At 41.4% G+C, this 17,351-nt stretch overlaps 1 protein-coding gene across 1 annotated transcript in view; it reads left to right on the top strand.

Moving 5' to 3' along the window:
* Positions 1-17,351, top strand: part of EIF2B3 (eukaryotic translation initiation factor 2B subunit gamma) — a 99,283-nt gene that overhangs the window by 42,459 nt on the left and 39,473 nt on the right. The window contains exon 5 of the mRNA XM_005423123.3: positions 5,871-5,960. Within this exon, the coding sequence (XP_005423180.1) occupies positions 5,871-5,960 (90 nt within the window). The remainder of the gene's footprint in view (positions 1-5,870; positions 5,961-17,351) is intronic.

Raw genomic sequence — 17,351 nt, 5'->3', positions numbered from 1 at the left:
AGAGAAAAGGGGTGGTAGTGTTGCAGGCAGCCTGGCCCCTGCGTTGTTTCCTACAGCTGTTCACACTCAGTATGGTAGAGAAGACCCCTGGAACCAAGTTTAGGGAAGTGCTTTCACAGGCAGCTGTGGCTGCTGTGCTCCCAGGGGGATGCACAGGCATCCAGCAACGTGGCTGTGCAGCCCCCAGGGAGCACTCCACTGACTTGGGGTGGCTGTTGTTCTTGTTTTCATGTGGGAAAGCTGAGGCAGGATGAAGAAAAACACTTTTTTATAGGTTCATGTGATGGGGGGGCTGTGCAGTCATTGGCACACTTGCTCTTCAGCATCAAAGTCAAAAAAGATGTTAACTTTAAAACACAGTGTTGTTGCCAGGAAAATGACTCTTTCTACAGAGAGGTCACACTGGCTTGTTGTAAGCCATTACTGACCTTGAGCAAATATTAATCCTGAGTTCTGACCGCTAACCTATACTCTTTATACTAGAGAAAATGATTTAATCTTTGGCTTTCCATGAAGGTTAGCTCCTTTACCAAAAAGTTTTCAGCATGTTTTTGTCAAAAGTAAGTTCAGAGTTTGTATTATAGTCTCATGGGTATATTAATAACATAATACAACAAAGAAAAATGGCATGTGGTGAAGGTTTTAAGTGAAAAATATTTATTATTCAGAAGGCTTTCAAGCAACTTAGGTCACCAGATCAATAAAACATTTTAATTTGGAAAGTACTTCCCATTTCTGGTGCAGTGCCTCTTTAGCAGCAGCAGCTGTGAGGATGAATGGTGGGTAGTTGTTACCAGAACTGCAGTGTCCTGTCCTCCCTTGTGAGATCCTCCATGGACCAAAGCAAATTTTGCCCTCCTGCCTTTTTAAATAAGGTTGTTACAAAAGTACAGGGAGGGGAACAGAGGTCAGGGGTGTCCAGGGCTCATGGCATGTGTTGGGAGACACCTCATAGTAGCCTGTGCCGTGTTGAGCTCTCGGGGCCCCATTGCTGGGGTGTTCCTCAGCCTGAACTGAAGCAGTCCCACCCAAGAAGTCGCATCCTGTGCCTCCCCTCTGCCCACCCTCCTCTGCAGCAGCGGCAGAGGCGGCGCCACCACAGCTCTGCAGCCCAGAGGTGGCAGCATTTCACCGGTGGGCAAAGCAGCCCCGGCACACAGTGGGGACATTCATGGGGATAAGTGCTTTGGGATCTTTTTGGCCAAAAGCACTGTGTAAAAAAAAAAATTAAGGTCATAAGGTGTCTGGGATTTTTGAAGAGCCAGTGTAACAGTGGTCTTTTATTATTAGTGAGTTTACAGCCAAGAGCTGTCCCGTAAATGAGCAATGCGATTTAGGGATTATTTTTTTTTCCTTTAAAAGCAGGAAAGACATTAAAGGTGGTCTGGCAGCTTTTGCTGTGAGACTTCTCTTCATGTTGATCTGTACACTGGCTTTGTATCAACACGAGAGCACCACGTTCTTGCAGACAGGCAGGGGTCAGCACTGTGTTTGAACTGGACTGCATGCTGCTTCATGCAAGAGCACAGTTCATGGTGTGGGGACAGGAAGAATGTGACAGAGTGTTTGGCTATATGGGCTGTGTGAGCTACATGCCATTAGTTAGAAAAGATGCAAGTCTGGAATGCATAGTTTGCACATAGCTTGCTGTTATTTATTTACTTTAGAAGGATGGGGAGGAAGCTTAACTAATACCCATGAGCCCACCTGATGTAATTCAGGTGTAGGTTTAGGAGCCAGGTTAATAACGGGTATGATTAGATTTTTATTGTGTCATTGCCTGGATTAGTGTTAGAGTACGGACAGCCTCAGGTCCTTGAGCTTATTTAAAGACCTTCATATTTTCCGTCAACAGCTGTATGAAGTTAGGGAAAGGGAGGCCATGGGATTTCTCTTTCTCAGCTAGTTTATTTGTGAGGTGGTGAGGTTAATGTGGCAATATCCCATGCTTAGTAGAGAGGCTTTTTGGCTTTAAGCATTGTGTGTGCTCCCTTCAGATTTATGATTTTGACCCCAGCCTGGCATTATCACACTGTCAGTGGGAGTATGAAGCTGATTGGAACCTCCAGCTCTTGGTGGTAATCTCTCTTAATTAGTTTACAGTTGAAACAGTTGTCCAACTTCTTGCCTTTAAACAAGGGAAGTTTGCTCTATCAGTGGTTGATTTCCCTGAGGGAGGAAATCCTGAGGGGGGTTATCAGGGAAAGAAAAGCTCTGGGCTCCACTTTCAAAGCAATGCCATGTATGAAGCATGCATCAATCCTGTTAGTACTGCTTATTATTTCACAATGGCGTGTCAGGAATTACAGGCACAGACTTTTCTAAGGACTCTTGCAGACCTTTATGCACTCTCATCCTGAGTCAGGATTTTGTGGAATTATGTGCTAATAAAAGCTAATTTTACACATTGAAATTGCTCTTTTAATCTTTCCCTGACTTCTCCACAGATCTCTCCTAGCCTTCTAATTGTCAACTTTCTGCCAGGGAGCCCTCCGTGCCTCATCATTATAAAATCTGCCGTCAGTTAGCACACAGAGCTTCTAAGTGGGAGCAGCCCCCTCCCTTGCATGGGAGTGCAGACAGTAATAGACGCTATAGTGGCAGCACCAAAGGGAGTTTTACTGTGTATTTTAATGACTTGTGCTTGATTACATTTGCTAGATTGAACTGAAGTTCATTTAGTAATTGGTATGATTCTTACAGGGTACACATTTGACATTCCTCCCTCATTAAAGAGCTCCAACAATGGCTGTTGCAACTTTCATCTCAAGGGTGACCCTCTCAGATACATATCCAGTCTTTTTCTTTTGATGAACCACCCAACCCGGCATTCATTAACACTTAACCATCTGCAGCCAGCCCCTCCTAGTACCTTCTCTCTGGCTTTGATGATATAATTAAAAGCCTTCTGTATTATCTCCCTCGAAGCAGTAAGTCTAGGTGCGTCAGCTCCTGCATTGTTTGTTATTCGATTCTCTCTGTATCAGCTGTTCTTGGACACGCTCATTTTTCATATGTTGTAAAGATTAGCTGATGGAGTGGGAGATCAGAGGCATGAGACAGGAGTGTGGCTCTCAATATTAGTAACCAGATGCTCATTTGAAATGGTGATGGGGTTTGCCGTTATCTGTTAGATTATTTGGCTCCTTTGCGTTTACCTGAAGATAAACTGATTTAAGCACTAGTCAATGAAAATGAGCATCATCTTTAGTGGCTTGTTATGATAGAGTGCTCTTATCAGTCTGGTTTAGTGTGGCTATTCTCTTCTTGAGCCTGGTTTACAGAAATCACAGCTTTGTTTATGCATGTGCCCAAACTTGCCTGTTTGACCTTTGAAGCTGTGATTATAATATTAATCTATGGGACTATTCTGTTGCAAATCACTTAGGTGGTCTGTATTTTAGAGGATTTCATTGTGGGACCTCCCTCTTGTCCAGCATGATGTTCCATTATTGTTAGTATATTCTACATTGAAAGCTAACTCAGACTGGTGTTTCAGTACATCTTCTGTCTGGCTGCTTTTTGTGGGGGTTGTTTTGTGTGTGATTGAGGAGCTGGGATAGCACTGTGCTACTATTTATCCACTTCAACTGATTTTGTGTAACTTTATAACAAAGTTGCATAGCTACAGAAAATCTTGGTACAATGCTTGCCTGCAGACACAAACTTGAGCCCACAAATCCTCAGTGTCCTGTGGTGTAGCTAAATAGCATTATTCCAGTTTGCAGGTGGGGAGACTGCCTGTGTGAGAGCCACACAGACACTGGTGACAGAACCAGCATTTACTGAGGAATTCCTGTTTTACAGCGTTGCTTGATGCCTAGCCCCTGCAGCCTTCCTCTGCCTGGTGTTTGAGGGCGAGTGTGTGAAAGATCTTGAATAGGAAGAGAAAAAACTGGCATTCTGGCACCAAAGAAATTTTTTATTCTTGTTTGTCATCTTCAGGTTAAGAATTGGATTTTTTCCTCCCATTTTTGCCTCTCCTTGCTATGTTTGCATGTTTATTGCCTGTTCCATTGATTTATTCAGTTTCCCAGTAAACTATTACATTTATTACATAAATACAAAGGGACCATTCTCAGAGAAGATAGGAAATTTCTCCATCTCATACCTACACAAAATGTGGAAACCATTCTCAGGATGCAGAGCAGGAGGGAATCTGCTGACTTCCAACTACAAGATCTCATTAAAATTAGTGGATTCCCTATCCTCTTTGCATAAGGAACATTGCTATTTGGGCTGCCTTCCACAGCAACATCTGGGCCACTGATAACATCAGTACTGGAGCATTGCTAGGTGAGCTCATGTTTTGTTAATGAAGTAATCTACTGAAAGTGCATATATCATTTTCTAGTACCACATACTTCACTACAAAGTGTTGTACTACTATTATAGGAGCTTTCCTTTTGCAAATGGGACTTAAAGAATTTTGTTATAGTTAAAAATATGCGTAGCTTGAATGGCATGCTTGAGAAATGCCGCATAAGTCATGAAATGTTAAGACTTAAATACTTTGGTAGTTCAAGGCATTAATTGAGAAATGCACTGAAAAATGGCTTACTAGAACACCTGATGTTCTTGGTAACTTTGGTGTTACTAAATGTTTGGTGTGGTAGATTGGTTTACTGTTTATATTTATATGCATGCCCAATTGTGAGTGATCCTTCTGCTGAGCTAACTACATAATAAAAGTGATCATGATCACAAACATCTGACTTTAGTATGTTCTGGAATAAGCAAACCAAGTTGGATAGAGTACACTGATAAAATATGTTCATTCAAGCTTAATTATGAAATCCAGACATCAAAGGAAGCAAAATGAAAACAGAGACAATTTCAGGTGTGGATTGACATTTCTCTCCTTAATAGCCTCTGACCATGAGTGCAGTATGGATGTCTTGAACAGCTCAGCATAGTCCCTGACTGTTGTTGTGTTTTGTCTTTTTTAATCTGCAGGCTAAATATTCTTGTGGCTTTTTTGTTCTGAGAACTAGTGGCAAATGCTCAGGCAGCCAGAATGGTCTCAAATGAGGCCACAGATTTGTGGAAGGGAAAGTAATATTGGCCTAAAATATCTAGCTGGTTTGAAACAGGTTCCAAAAAGGGTTTCCATTATCCAAGAACAGAGAAAGCATAAAGAGAAGCAACAGAAGCAGTCAATGAGTCTTTATGGTTTAAACTTTGTTCTTAAAATTTTGAAGCTACCAGAGATTCCTGAGGTTCTGAAATATTAACCTGACACTGCTCCGAAAGCAAAGACTTCCCTGTTTGGCTTATGATGAGTGGGAGTTTTACTGATCTTTCCCACCTTACTGGGCTGGATAGCCAAATGCTTTGTAATTGAGCTGTGGCAATCATTTGTAATGTGTAGTGTAAGAAAGGTGAGCAGACCCCATCTCCTTCCCCTCTTCCCCTCCAGGAAGTGTTGGAGAAAATACAGTAGTGTTGTTGTGTTTGCTAGCAGAACATGCCCAGCCTTGCATATATATTAAGGCAGGCACTTAGCCAGAAGCTTTGAATTATTGTACCCTGACATTACCCACTGTAACTTTTAGCACTCTGGGCCCATTACTTTGGCTTCCTGCCCAGTAATGTGCAATTTCCACTTACATGAGAAGATGTAGCAGGAGTAATGACTCCTTGGAGGAGGTGTTTTCTTTTGCAGCAAATCAGCCCAGGGCCAGCAGGTGTAAGTTTATAGACACAGCCCAATAATGGCAGCCTGAGCTCTTCTGTTCCAGCAATCCTGTTCCATGGAAAGGAACAGACCTTTGCACACTTGTCACTATCCCCTGACCTCATTGCAAAGTCAAGTTCTTGTAAACAGACATGCAAAAGCTCCATGATTTCCATTTTTTATTCTTTTCCAGGCACCCCAGAATGCACATCAGAACAGGGCTGGTGGATGCCCATCTCTACTGTCTGAAGAAATATGTGGTAGACTTTCTGGTAGAAAACAGGTAAGAAACCAAGCAACACACAAGGTAGTAGCAGGAGTTTGCATTGACCTATGATTTACACCAGAGCTTTTAAAGGAATTTTTTTTCCCATTAAATTATCTAGCATAAAATAGAAATGTAAAAGAAACCAGTTTTCAAAATATTTTAACTTTACTAAAAGAAGTGCCAGGAATTTTGTCTGAGTCTCTTATTATGATCTTTTTGAAAAAACAAATCAAAACAAAAATCCCAGCATAAGTGAACACTAACATTTTTGTCTCTTTTATGCATTCTTTCTTTTTCTAATGTATCTGTTCTTTTTGGCTGCTTATTTTACCAGGGCTTCCCTATTGTTAGGCTTGTGAATACATTTCTGACCTTTGATTTCCCCCACCACAGTCTGTTTTGGTCTTTTGCAATCACCTTCCTTCTGCCCCTTCACATCCACCACCACTGCAGGTGGGCTATCTCTGTAGCATCCTATGTTTTAGCTTGTGATATTCCTCTGTCAAAACTCTGAGACCACCCAGTGAGAGTAAGAAAAACATCCATTTATGGAAGTGGAGAAGGATCTTAGCTATAATATTTCATGAAACAGACAAAAAAAAACCCTGTTTGTCTTTTAAAAACAAACAAATGAACACTCCCCCTCACAGTAAGTAGTTCAGTTTTGGAGTTATGTCCTGTTCCTAGACTTTTTATAGCCCTCTCATGCCCATTACATATACTCAATGCTCACTGAGTTCTCAAGAGTTTTTCTACCCTTTTAAGTAAGATAAAAGATACAGGGGCTAAGTGTTGTGTTCATAGTACATTTTCTTAGCAGATAAACTGACATGTGAAAAAACATTGAGGGTGGGAGATTTATGTTAGTCTTGACCATATACAAATCTGGTGATACAGCTGGATACATGCTTGAAGGAGCTCTTCCAGAATAAGGGTCTTGTGAGTGAGTTAAAATTAAGTGGAAAATCTGTGTTAACCCCGAGGGCAGTTTCTTACCACGCATAAGAATAAGGCGTAGCCAACACTTTGGTACACAGGGGCATTGTAGAAGTTACTTTAGTTCCCACTTGTGTACAGAAACATATGAAAGGTAAGAAAGCTTCAGGAACAGCACATGCTTTAAACCTGGAATAAACCATTTATTTAGTGTATTTTAGAAAGTTGGTGAGGGCTTGGAATTCTTGTTCGTCCTGTGGTAGCATGAAGCAGTGTTTACACCTTTCTTTTGTCATAATACAGCATGTAGGGCTCATTTCTTGAAATCCTACACCTAGTTTTGCTGGGATTGGACATTTCTGGCATATTAGACATTTCACACATTCAGTTATTTTTCCCTCATATTTCACTTGGTTTTGAATTTAGATCTGTGGGACAAGGATGGTCCTTGTCAGATATGTTACTCAGGTGTAAATAGCAGTAACTTCAGATTTCAATTTTTTTAATGCTATTTCAGTGGAAACTGGTGAAATCTTTGACTTTGTCAGTCAGGGTTTTACCTTGTATTAACCAAAGCCAGCAGAGTAAAACTCTTCTAGTTGCCCCCTGATCCACGTAGAAGAAAACTACTGACTTTTTGCAAGTATGACCGATGAGGGGTTTTTTTTGTTGTTTTCTATAGCAAGGTTATTCTCTGTCTTCACTATTTTTTGAAGCTGTGCTGCTTTTCTGTGACACTTCCATGACAAATAGATCATTACAGCAGCTAGACTGCATTTCTCAAGACCTGATAGCAACATCTGGCTTACTAATGGTAGATAGCTGCTTCATTCTCTTTATTACACAAATGCTGCTTATTCAGTCAATTGAGAGAGTCAATTGCAAGTAATGTGCTTAACTGGCAAATCTGGGGAATGGGACTTTTGCCATGAGGAATAACTTCAGCTTTCAGACTTCTGGCACTGGTGGGCATTTGCAGCTTGTTTTTCTTCTCTGAGGAAGGGGAGGACAGTGCATACCCAAGGATCTTTCCATGTTTGGCAGCAATATGCCAAGACCTTTGAAAGACTCTCGGGATTTTTTTTTTTGCCTCAAAAGTACTGACATCTACAGAATTGTTTGGGTTTAAGGATTCTTTTTAATACTTTGGTTTTCAGTCCAGAAAGAACCTACAGTAAGATTTTGCCTCTCTGCAATTCTGCACTAGGACTGGAGAAGCTCAGATGCCTTGTTTAAGTTGTGTGTGTTTAAAACTAACAGCAGGGACTGAAGGGAACAGTGAAGCTCTTGTACAGTGCCAGGAAGTACTGACACAGTGTACTTCCTCAATATTACAATATTTACATTGTGTTAATATTTTAACAGCGGGGGTTGATGGCAGGCAGAACACCTTTTTTCATTGTTTGTAGCTCAGTGAAGCATTTACATTTTTTCAAATGTTTTTTTGACATACAAAAGTTGAAAAGATTTTGCCCAGCAGTAAAAAATTCAGTTGCTACAACTGGCTTTTGTAGAGGAAAATTATGATTACTTCCAGGTTGAAGCATTATGTGAAAACTGATGTGGTTATCTGTATGGGAACTGTTTCTTCTTCAGTGAGTCCGAGCTTAGCTGCAAAGATATGACAAGAACAAGCTCTGTCTGGGTGAATCTAATTTGTTTATAGCTGTACCTGTAAGAATAATCGGCATTCAGATTAATATATGTGCTGTAAATAAAGGAAAAAGTCACGAGCAACTAATATGAAAACAGAGGGAAAAAACCACGAAATGGCTAAACCTTGGTTCTGTCTAACTTAAAAATCTTGCTTTAGGATTTGGAACAACTTTGTTGAGTGGCAGCTTTGGAAAAAGGCTGAATATTCAGCTCCAAGATGAAATCTTGATACCAAGGGTTTTTCATTAGCTTTATCACTGTTTTGCTTTGTGGTACTAGACAGATCCTTTGATTTTTCTATGCACTTGTTTCCTCTTCTGGGTGGGATTGTTTGGAAAATAATCAGTATTTGTTTGGAAGCAGTGAGATTCTATGATGAGAGATGTTAGGAGAGGTCAAAATACTGTTTGGTAGCCCTGTAACTCAGTTTGTAGTCCTTTAATACATTTTTATGAACTATTTTAAAAGGCCTGAATTTATGATTATCCTGCCTGAAGTTTTACTGCTCTATAGCAAATCAAATTCTTGAGTTTTAAAAGGCAGAACTTGCTTGTGCCTTTGAATAAAAGTCAGAGGAAATATTCTGTTTATTAGAACACCCTCAAATATGTATGTCCAGACAAAAATAAAAAATGCCATGCCCCTAATGTAATTTAAACCTGGGGAATTTATTTTTCGGGAATGAAACTGCTTTTTCTTTCCTCTCCTAGGAGGAAAAAATGCATTTTGGCAGTTAAATCTCCATCTATCACTCATCCACTAGTTCAGCACTGGATCCTAGTGAAGTCAAGTGTGCAAGGGTTGTACCCTCTCCAAATCTACCAAGCTCAAACACTCATGGTTCCATGCTGGCTTAGGCAGCAGCTGGAGAAATTCTTGCCCATAGCAGTTTAATTCTGCAGCTGGAATTTGTTCCTCCTCTTCTTTCCATACTTCTGCTTCACGTGGGTAGGTTGATTAAAAGATGCTCTTTAATCAGCTGCAGTTCACTGGCAGCCTCTGCACAGGGGTGCCAGTACAGGATTGGGAGCTCTGCCCTCAGATGAGCATCTCCATCCCTGCATCTGCAGTGGATACCCAATCACTGCTGACTGCTGGGTCTGTCCACGTGAGATTCACAAGAGGTCACAGACCATACCCTGCTACCAGCTGGATTTATCCTGCCTGAACAGGAACTGTGACCTCAATGTGAAGCAGCTCTTGTTTGGCTGAATCTTCTGCTGGTGGTACCTGGCCCCGGGGTTTATTTCAGCAGAAGCCTTTGATTCTTCACCTGGTTCCTTTATTTATCAGTGAAATTAGAGTTGCTGAGGTTGGTCTTGGTGGAGAGTGTAGAGTTGTATCACACCTCCACATGGGAGGAAAGTCATTTAAAAATATGAGCTCTTTGTATTTAGGTGAGAGCTTTCCTTTCCTCAGCATTTCCTCTTTCAGAGCAAAGCCAGCCCAGGGATCTCATAGCTGCCACACTTTGTGGCGTGGGAAGACAGGCAAGCAGGGGCTGTGTGTGCTGCTGGAGCTGCTCTGCCAGCCCAGGGCAGGGACAGTTGAAGGTGAACACCTGCACCACACGATGAACTGCACAAGATTGCTTTTCTTAAGGCGCTCGTTGCTCGCACTGAGCCAGCAGCGAGACAGCAGCGGAGGCTGTAGCTGGCTGGGGGCACGGCTCCACCCCACAGCTGGCGGGCCTCACACCCCTGGGGCCCTGCAGTGGCAGCCAGCACAGTAGCCAGTCCCTTTTTTGGCACTCTCCTGAGTGCTAGGTTGGAATCCTGCCTCGCTGCTGCATTCGGAGCAGATGGAAGAAGAGAGTCCTTATTCCCTTTCCCCTGAAGTTCACGTGGAGCAGAGGGCAGGATGTGCCGTGTGAGCCCCGCGTGCTGCACTGACATGTGCTGCTATTTCTTTGCTGTGTGCTGACAGTTGGCTTGCTAGCAATCCCAGCAAAGCTGCTACCAGGAGAAATGGGATCAAAGGGAAGTTGCATGGTAGCTTGTGTTCTGCTTTTCCTGAAAATTTCTAAAGCTTTGGCCTGGTGAAGTAAGATACATAATTGAGAGGAGGGCAGAGGGGAGATAAGTATAGAGCAACCCCCTTTCCTTGTAAAGTTTTAACATGGAAAATTCAAACTTGCTTTGGAAATTTAAATCTTGAAGATATGTCTCTACATATCCTCTGAATATGCTTAAGAACATACGTAATATGCATTTATAATACATGTATATATGAATGGCATTGTGCCCAAAGTCAGTTGTGCAGGTACAGATGGCAGCATTTGTTATATTTGTTAGAATTTTACCATGCTCGCAGCCGAAACCTGTAGGCATATGGGGACTGCTGTTTTCACCCCTCATTGAGATAGACCACAAAGTCCAAAGCCAGATCAAGGCTGCCTAAATCAAAGCAGTATTTGGTCCTAATCAATAAGGTCACCAAAATAATTTTTCTCAAATTTCATCAGTGCAGGAATATACTAATCAATAATATACTAAACAATAATATTAGGAATATACTAATCAAACCTTAGTTACAGGTTGAGCATACAAAAAGCCACATTAAAAAATACTAACTTTGTTAATTGTAGCACTTGCCAATTAATAAGTGCCACAGCTGAGGCTCCCTTTGCAACTTTTTGCTTTTGTTTTTCCCACATATTATGGTACAGCCTCAGTTACATGACTTTGTACCTTGTTTGGGGTTTTTTTTCCCCTGTCTGTGACCATTGCATCATTTATTGCCTGAGATGTTTACTGAAGGAGACACTGTTCAGTGTTGTACATAACTTCTGTAGTTCAGGTGAAGGCTGCCAGCCTTAATCCCTGTTTAAACCATGTTCTGAAGATAAGTCAAATACTTTGTTTTGGAAAGGTAAAAGTAAATACGTTCCTCTTGGTGCTCATCACTGATTCTGTAATGCCCATTAACTCTTTTCAGCTCGTCTATTAGTGAAGCTGTGGCTTTCCCCTTCTGAAAGTGGGAAACCAGGGTACACAAGAGCTGAGGTTTGAAGCATCTTTGTCTTAAGTATGCCATTTTTCAATTATTAATGTTTTACAGGGAGCTCGTAATGTTGAAAAAGTCTTTTCCATTGATGATAGCTGTTGCAAGATAATAATCAGTGGCAACCTGCAGAAATTAGATTTATGTTCTGCATGCAGCACCATCCATAAAATCCTCGGACAAAAGGGAATTACAAAACAAAAGTAAAACTCAGTTCTTCAGGCATCATTCATTTGTCTTACATCTTAGCAGTTCTTTTCTCCTCTTGCAGCCCTCTGCCTTGTACATTTAACACACATGTTCTAACAAATGAGGCATTCTTCTGCCTCATTACACAAAGGTGATCCATCCCCAGGGCATAGTCCATCTTTGCGTTTGGTGAAGAAGAGATTGAGATTGAGGAGAGAGGAAAAGTAGGTGTGTTTTTAAGGGTTGTATCATAATGTGAACACATGAGGTCTTAATTGAGGTATAAACAACGTGCTTCTAGTTTTTCTTAATTTGAGTGCCCAAACTGTTACCATTATATTCTTTAAGTGTGTGTATATATATTTAGGTATGTGACACTTCTAGAATTAATCAGTGAGTCTACTGTGACTCTTGCTAACGGACTAGCTGTTATCAACATAGATTTATCACCTTTCAGGTCAGCGACCAGAAGGAGATGGGATGCTCTAAACTTCAAAGAATATCCATCTCAGCATTTATAACCTTGGCCCAGAGCATACTCTGTTTCTCTGTGGAACAGAGCACAAGTACTTCAATTGCCTTGCAGAAAAGAGAGAATGGAGCATGCCCAAGGTAGAAGTACTTCTACCTTTTAGAAGCAAAAAAACCCAAACCAAACAGATCTCTTCCAAGCATGTGCAAACAGTGTTTTTTCAGACCGAGCCTGGTGTAGTATGGGCACTTTTCCTGTTTACAAATGTAATGCCCAGACGAAAAGACAACCCTGTGCTGTGCCAAATTCTAAGCATGGAAGTGCAAGAGCTTTTCAGCACAGCAGATGAAATATTTTTAACATGATCAAAACAAAGGGGTTTTTCCATAATTTTGTTCTTGGAAATAGCTGCGACATTTTTGATGACGCTATCCAAAAACATAATCAGCTTGAGGGAAACACCTGGCATGGGTAATTTCAGCCAAAACAGTTACACTTTGGCAAAGTTTACAAACAGATGAAAAGAGAAACTTAAAATAGGAAATTCTGGGCAATTTTTCTTCAGGCACCCTAGTTGCCCCCCCTCTGAATGGTGGTCATTTCAGATTTGGTGCAGGCAGATGTCAGTGTGTGTTTGCTCAGATGTTCTGGGTTCTCTGTTCTCCACCTGAGTGTCACATGCACTTTGTGACATAAGATCTTCAGGCTTCATTTCTAAAGACTGTGTAGGCATACGTAAAACAAAATTGACAACATGCATATTCCTCTTATATATTAGGACATTTCACATACTTTTATGATGTCCTTCTCCCTTTTTCCTCCACCCTTCTTCCTCCTAAAACCACATAAAATTTTATTGTGTTTAGTAATGTGTTTTGAAAATCACCGTTTTGTCCAGAATCTAGTCCTTCTGAAGTTTTGGATGTAGAAAAAGCCTCAGTTTCCCAGGTATAGTCACCTGGGAAGTGGGCAGCTCTTCCTGTGGCCAGAAGGATCAATTATGGTACTAGAAAGGCAAGAATGACAAACAGCAGCACTGTGCTCACGTCAAAAGGTCTGAGTTAGCAATTCACAGTGCCTTATCCTGGGAATGCTGAGTGCTACCATCTTGCCTGCCACCAGGGAAATCCACTTTCCCTGGGGAGCCCTCCTCTCAGGGTGCACCCTCTGAGAGTCTGAGCTGTAGCTAAGAAAACAAATCAGCTTTCTGCAGTTCTTCCAGCGCTGGAGAGCCGCCTGCCAGAATCTGCCAGTAGAGAAACTCTTTTCTGAACTGAGCAAATTTGCAGTAAACTTTATAGCCAAAGTCAGTATGATTTGTTTACAAAGTTAAACACTGGGGTTTGGGTTGGTATTTTTTTTTAACTGCTGAAATAAATAAGAGCAAATTGTGTGAGGTCATAGTGCTCTGCCTTTCCAAACTGCTTCAGCTGCAATCCCAGAGCACATTTCTCTGCTCAGCTCCCCTCTGCTGTGTCCAGAGAGCCTCTGCTGGGCCAGCACCAAGAGGGAAGAGGAAGGTTTGCTGTCTCAGTGCTGTGTTGGGAGATCTGTGGCCATGAAAAGAGCTGCAGCAGAGCCACCCTTCTCCTCCCTCTATAAAGGGCAGGGCAGTGTGAGATCTTTGGAAACTGGAGGTGTGAGTGACTGTCTCTGGAGCTCCTGCTTGGATGGCTGTGTGCTCTGCTGTACACAAAGGCCCCTGCAGGTTTATATTAAGGTACTGCCCAGACTAAACCAGTGCATTTTTTCTTTTTCCCCTCTAAATGCCTTTTTATCATTCAGGCTGTCACCTGTGTTTCCTGGCAAGGGCTGCTGGCTGGGGGAGGTCTGGCAGAGCTGAACACCCAGCTTTGGTGGTCTTTGTGTGGCTGCCTGAAAGATGGCTTAAAACAGAACCTGCTCTGTGAATACCTGCAAGTTAACATGTGTCAGCCGTGTGGCTGGAAGGTTTTTCCTTTGCTGTAAGGAGAGATTTTATAATGAATACTTTCCTTGTGATTAAAACGGATAAATAAACAAATAGCTCCTACAGGAAGTATACTGTGTGAAGTCAGGGCAAATAGATTGTAACTTTTCAAACAAGGAAGAGAAAAAGGGGGAAAAACACCCCGCAATCAACCCAACCCAGGCTCCTCCTTAGTGCATTTAATCTATTACAATGTGAAATGGCAATTCATCTTCCCCATTTCCTTTCCTTGTCAAACATATCCAGCTGTTGGAGCTTTCCCTGCTCCTTACTAGAAATGCCAGGATTTAAAATTTGTTGATGTCCTCATCCTCCAGGGTATCATTACTGCTATCGTCTTTCCATGGTACCAATCAAGCTTACTCCTGAAACCTCAGGGGGAAAAGCCCTAATGATCCAAACTAGATTTAAACACATTATGATTTTCAGCAAATGCCTTCTGTAAGAAATACAATTCCTTTTCCTGTTGGCAGACTACCTGGGAGTAGACATATCTTTGGATATGCTGCATTGGAGCTAATGCTGCTCCTAATGCAAGTTTTTTCTAAGGTAAATGTTAAAATGTGTCAGTTTTGTTCTCTTACTGTGACTTACAGCATCATATTATGACCCTTTGGATTCTGTAAAAAAGTAAATATAGGAAGGGCATGAAAGATGTCATTCAATTATAGAATCATAGAAATATTTAGACTGGGGAGGAATGTCTAGCAAGACCTAGTCCAGCCTCCTGCTCAAGTCTAACTCCTGTGTTGCTCCGGGTTTTTCTTTGCAGTTGAGTTTTGAAAATCTCTAAGGATGGAAACTGGGTCTTGTCCCAGGTCTGTACCACTCACTGAAAAATTATTTTCTTTATGTCCCAACTGGAATTTCCCTTGTTGCAGCTTGCATCTGTTGCCTCTTGCTCTCTCACTGTGCCCCTCTTGGAAGACTGTCTTCTGTATCACTTCACTTGTGGTAGTGGAAAATGGTAATCAGATTCCCCCACAGCCCTCTCTTCTCCAGGCTGAACAAACTCAGCTCCCCCAGCTTCTCCTCCTGTGTCATGTGCTCTTGGCCCTCTTGGTGGCCTCAGCTGGGCTTGTTCTGATCTGATAATAAACATTAAAAATGGTTAACTATTTTTCCACTGTTTGATGCAGTTTCAGTTTCCGTGGGTAACCTTCAGTGAAGCTGACTTTTGTCTTCACACGAGATGCAATTTCAGAGCCGAGAAGTAATGAGTTTACCCATCTTTGTGTGCTTTTTTCCCATTGATTTTTTTCTTCTTAAGTCGTTGCCACTTGGGCAGTATCACCCTAAACATTCCTTTATCAATGCAGTACATTTTCTGTACCCAGCACTACTTGCATGTAAGAAAATACTTTGGGTAAAGTTACTACCTTGCCTTGCTGGGCATCTCCCTGTGAGGATACAATCCTTATGTTATGATATCATATATGCGTCTCTTGCAGTGAAAAACAAAATTCCCCTGTATTCTTCCTTCAGATGATGTGAATGTACAATTCTCAAGATAAAGTTTTCTTTTCTGTCCCTCTCTGTTTTGCTTCTAAATCTCTTCTTCCACAACACCTCAGTCACTGATATATCCGTCTGAAATGCTGAGTCCCCTTTTACTGACAGGTTGAATTTTGGGTAAAGAGAGCAAAAAATTATTGTCTTCCTACTATTCCGCTTTTTCTTACATTTTTTTTAGATTTTATTCTGGGTGTTCAATGTTAAATTTCATTGTGCCTTAGCAAGGCAAATGAAGCATGAACAATCATAAATATGTCTCTAACACTCTTGCTGACTTTATTATTGCATTGAATTATTTTTGTGGGAGACTTCTAACTTCCTGCCTATAGATGGGACAGTAAATGTTACCAGTGATGATAGGGCACTCATACATGAATAGAGTAGCTAAGAAGTGTCTTTGTTAAGTTACTGAACCATCATTCAATCAGTAATGGTACTCTGAGTTCCATTTTGAGTGTGATAAGGAGCCTAGAGCATGAGGTACGGGTTGTTCTTAGAACAATCTTGAATCAAAGAGGAGCAACTGTGAATTTCTTTACTTAAAGTGAAAAAAAACTAAAAAAAAATTAAGTATAACATTTTAAATAGTCTATGGGAAATGCTGAATGCTGTCTAGTTAAGCTCCTGGTTTTGAAGAAGTCCAAGAGCTGAATGGTGAGAAGGAGTGATATTTCCCCTATATCAAAGATGCAGAGATGAACTGTAGCTCCCACAACATTTTACACCAAACTTTTATGGATTAATACCACCTGGAAAGAACATTATGAGTAAAAGCTGTCTCGTGAAAAAGAGGAGATGGGATTCATTGGCCAAAAAGCTTTCAAAGTTCTTCAAGAAAGAATAAAGTGAAGACAAAAAAAAAGTTTAGTGTTATCACAGACAGAAGATCATGTTGCAAACACCATGGTAAAAAGAACAGAAGAGTTGTCCTACAGGGAGGGGTGGAGCAAGGATTAGCAATGAGTATAGAGGATAGGAGTTAAGGTAGAGGGATGGCTGGGGAGAAGGGTGTATAAATGGTACGTGTATAGGTGGAAGCAGGATTGAATTGCACATCAGAGCTTCCAGTTTATTTCCCAGACTGCTGAGAGAAATTAGTCAAACTGAGAATAGATCTGTTTGATTGCAGACCACCAAACATAGTATCTGCATGGAGAAAGAGCAAAGTCATGTGGGCATCTCCAGTGCCTGTAATGCAGTAGTGGAGTGGGGCGGAAGAGGTTGCCCATGTGAAGCTACAGCCATGTCTGGATTTTCTGACACTTACGTGTTTTATACAAGTCTAAAGTGTTTAAATACATAATTATGCACCTAAAGTTTACATAACTCGGTTTATGGATACATGTCAGCCTTATCAAATGCATCATATATATGTGTTTGTTTAGGCAAATTGTCAGAATGCCTGCTTCTTTTTCAGAAAAGGAGCCTAATTTCAAAGGCACTTAGAAAAAAATTGGTAAGTCAGACACAGATGGCTGCAAAGGCGGAGGTGGGAGAGAAACGGGAAAGATGAGTTCTGGCAAGGAGTTCCATTTGTTGCAGGTGCGCTTGTTTCAGAAGAATGGGATGCTGTCTGGGAATGAATGAGATCCATTCCTCAGCAGCGTGTACAACTTGCCAAACACCCTGGGTGGCCTCCGATGGCCTCAGAGACTTTTGGTCAGAG

This window comes from Geospiza fortis, unplaced genomic scaffold (genome assembly GCF_000277835.1).
Source record: "Geospiza fortis unplaced genomic scaffold, GeoFor_1.0 scaffold333, whole genome shotgun sequence".
Taxonomy (NCBI): Eukaryota; Metazoa; Chordata; class Aves; order Passeriformes; family Thraupidae; genus Geospiza; species Geospiza fortis.
This window is presented reverse-complemented; position numbering and strand designations above follow the sequence as displayed.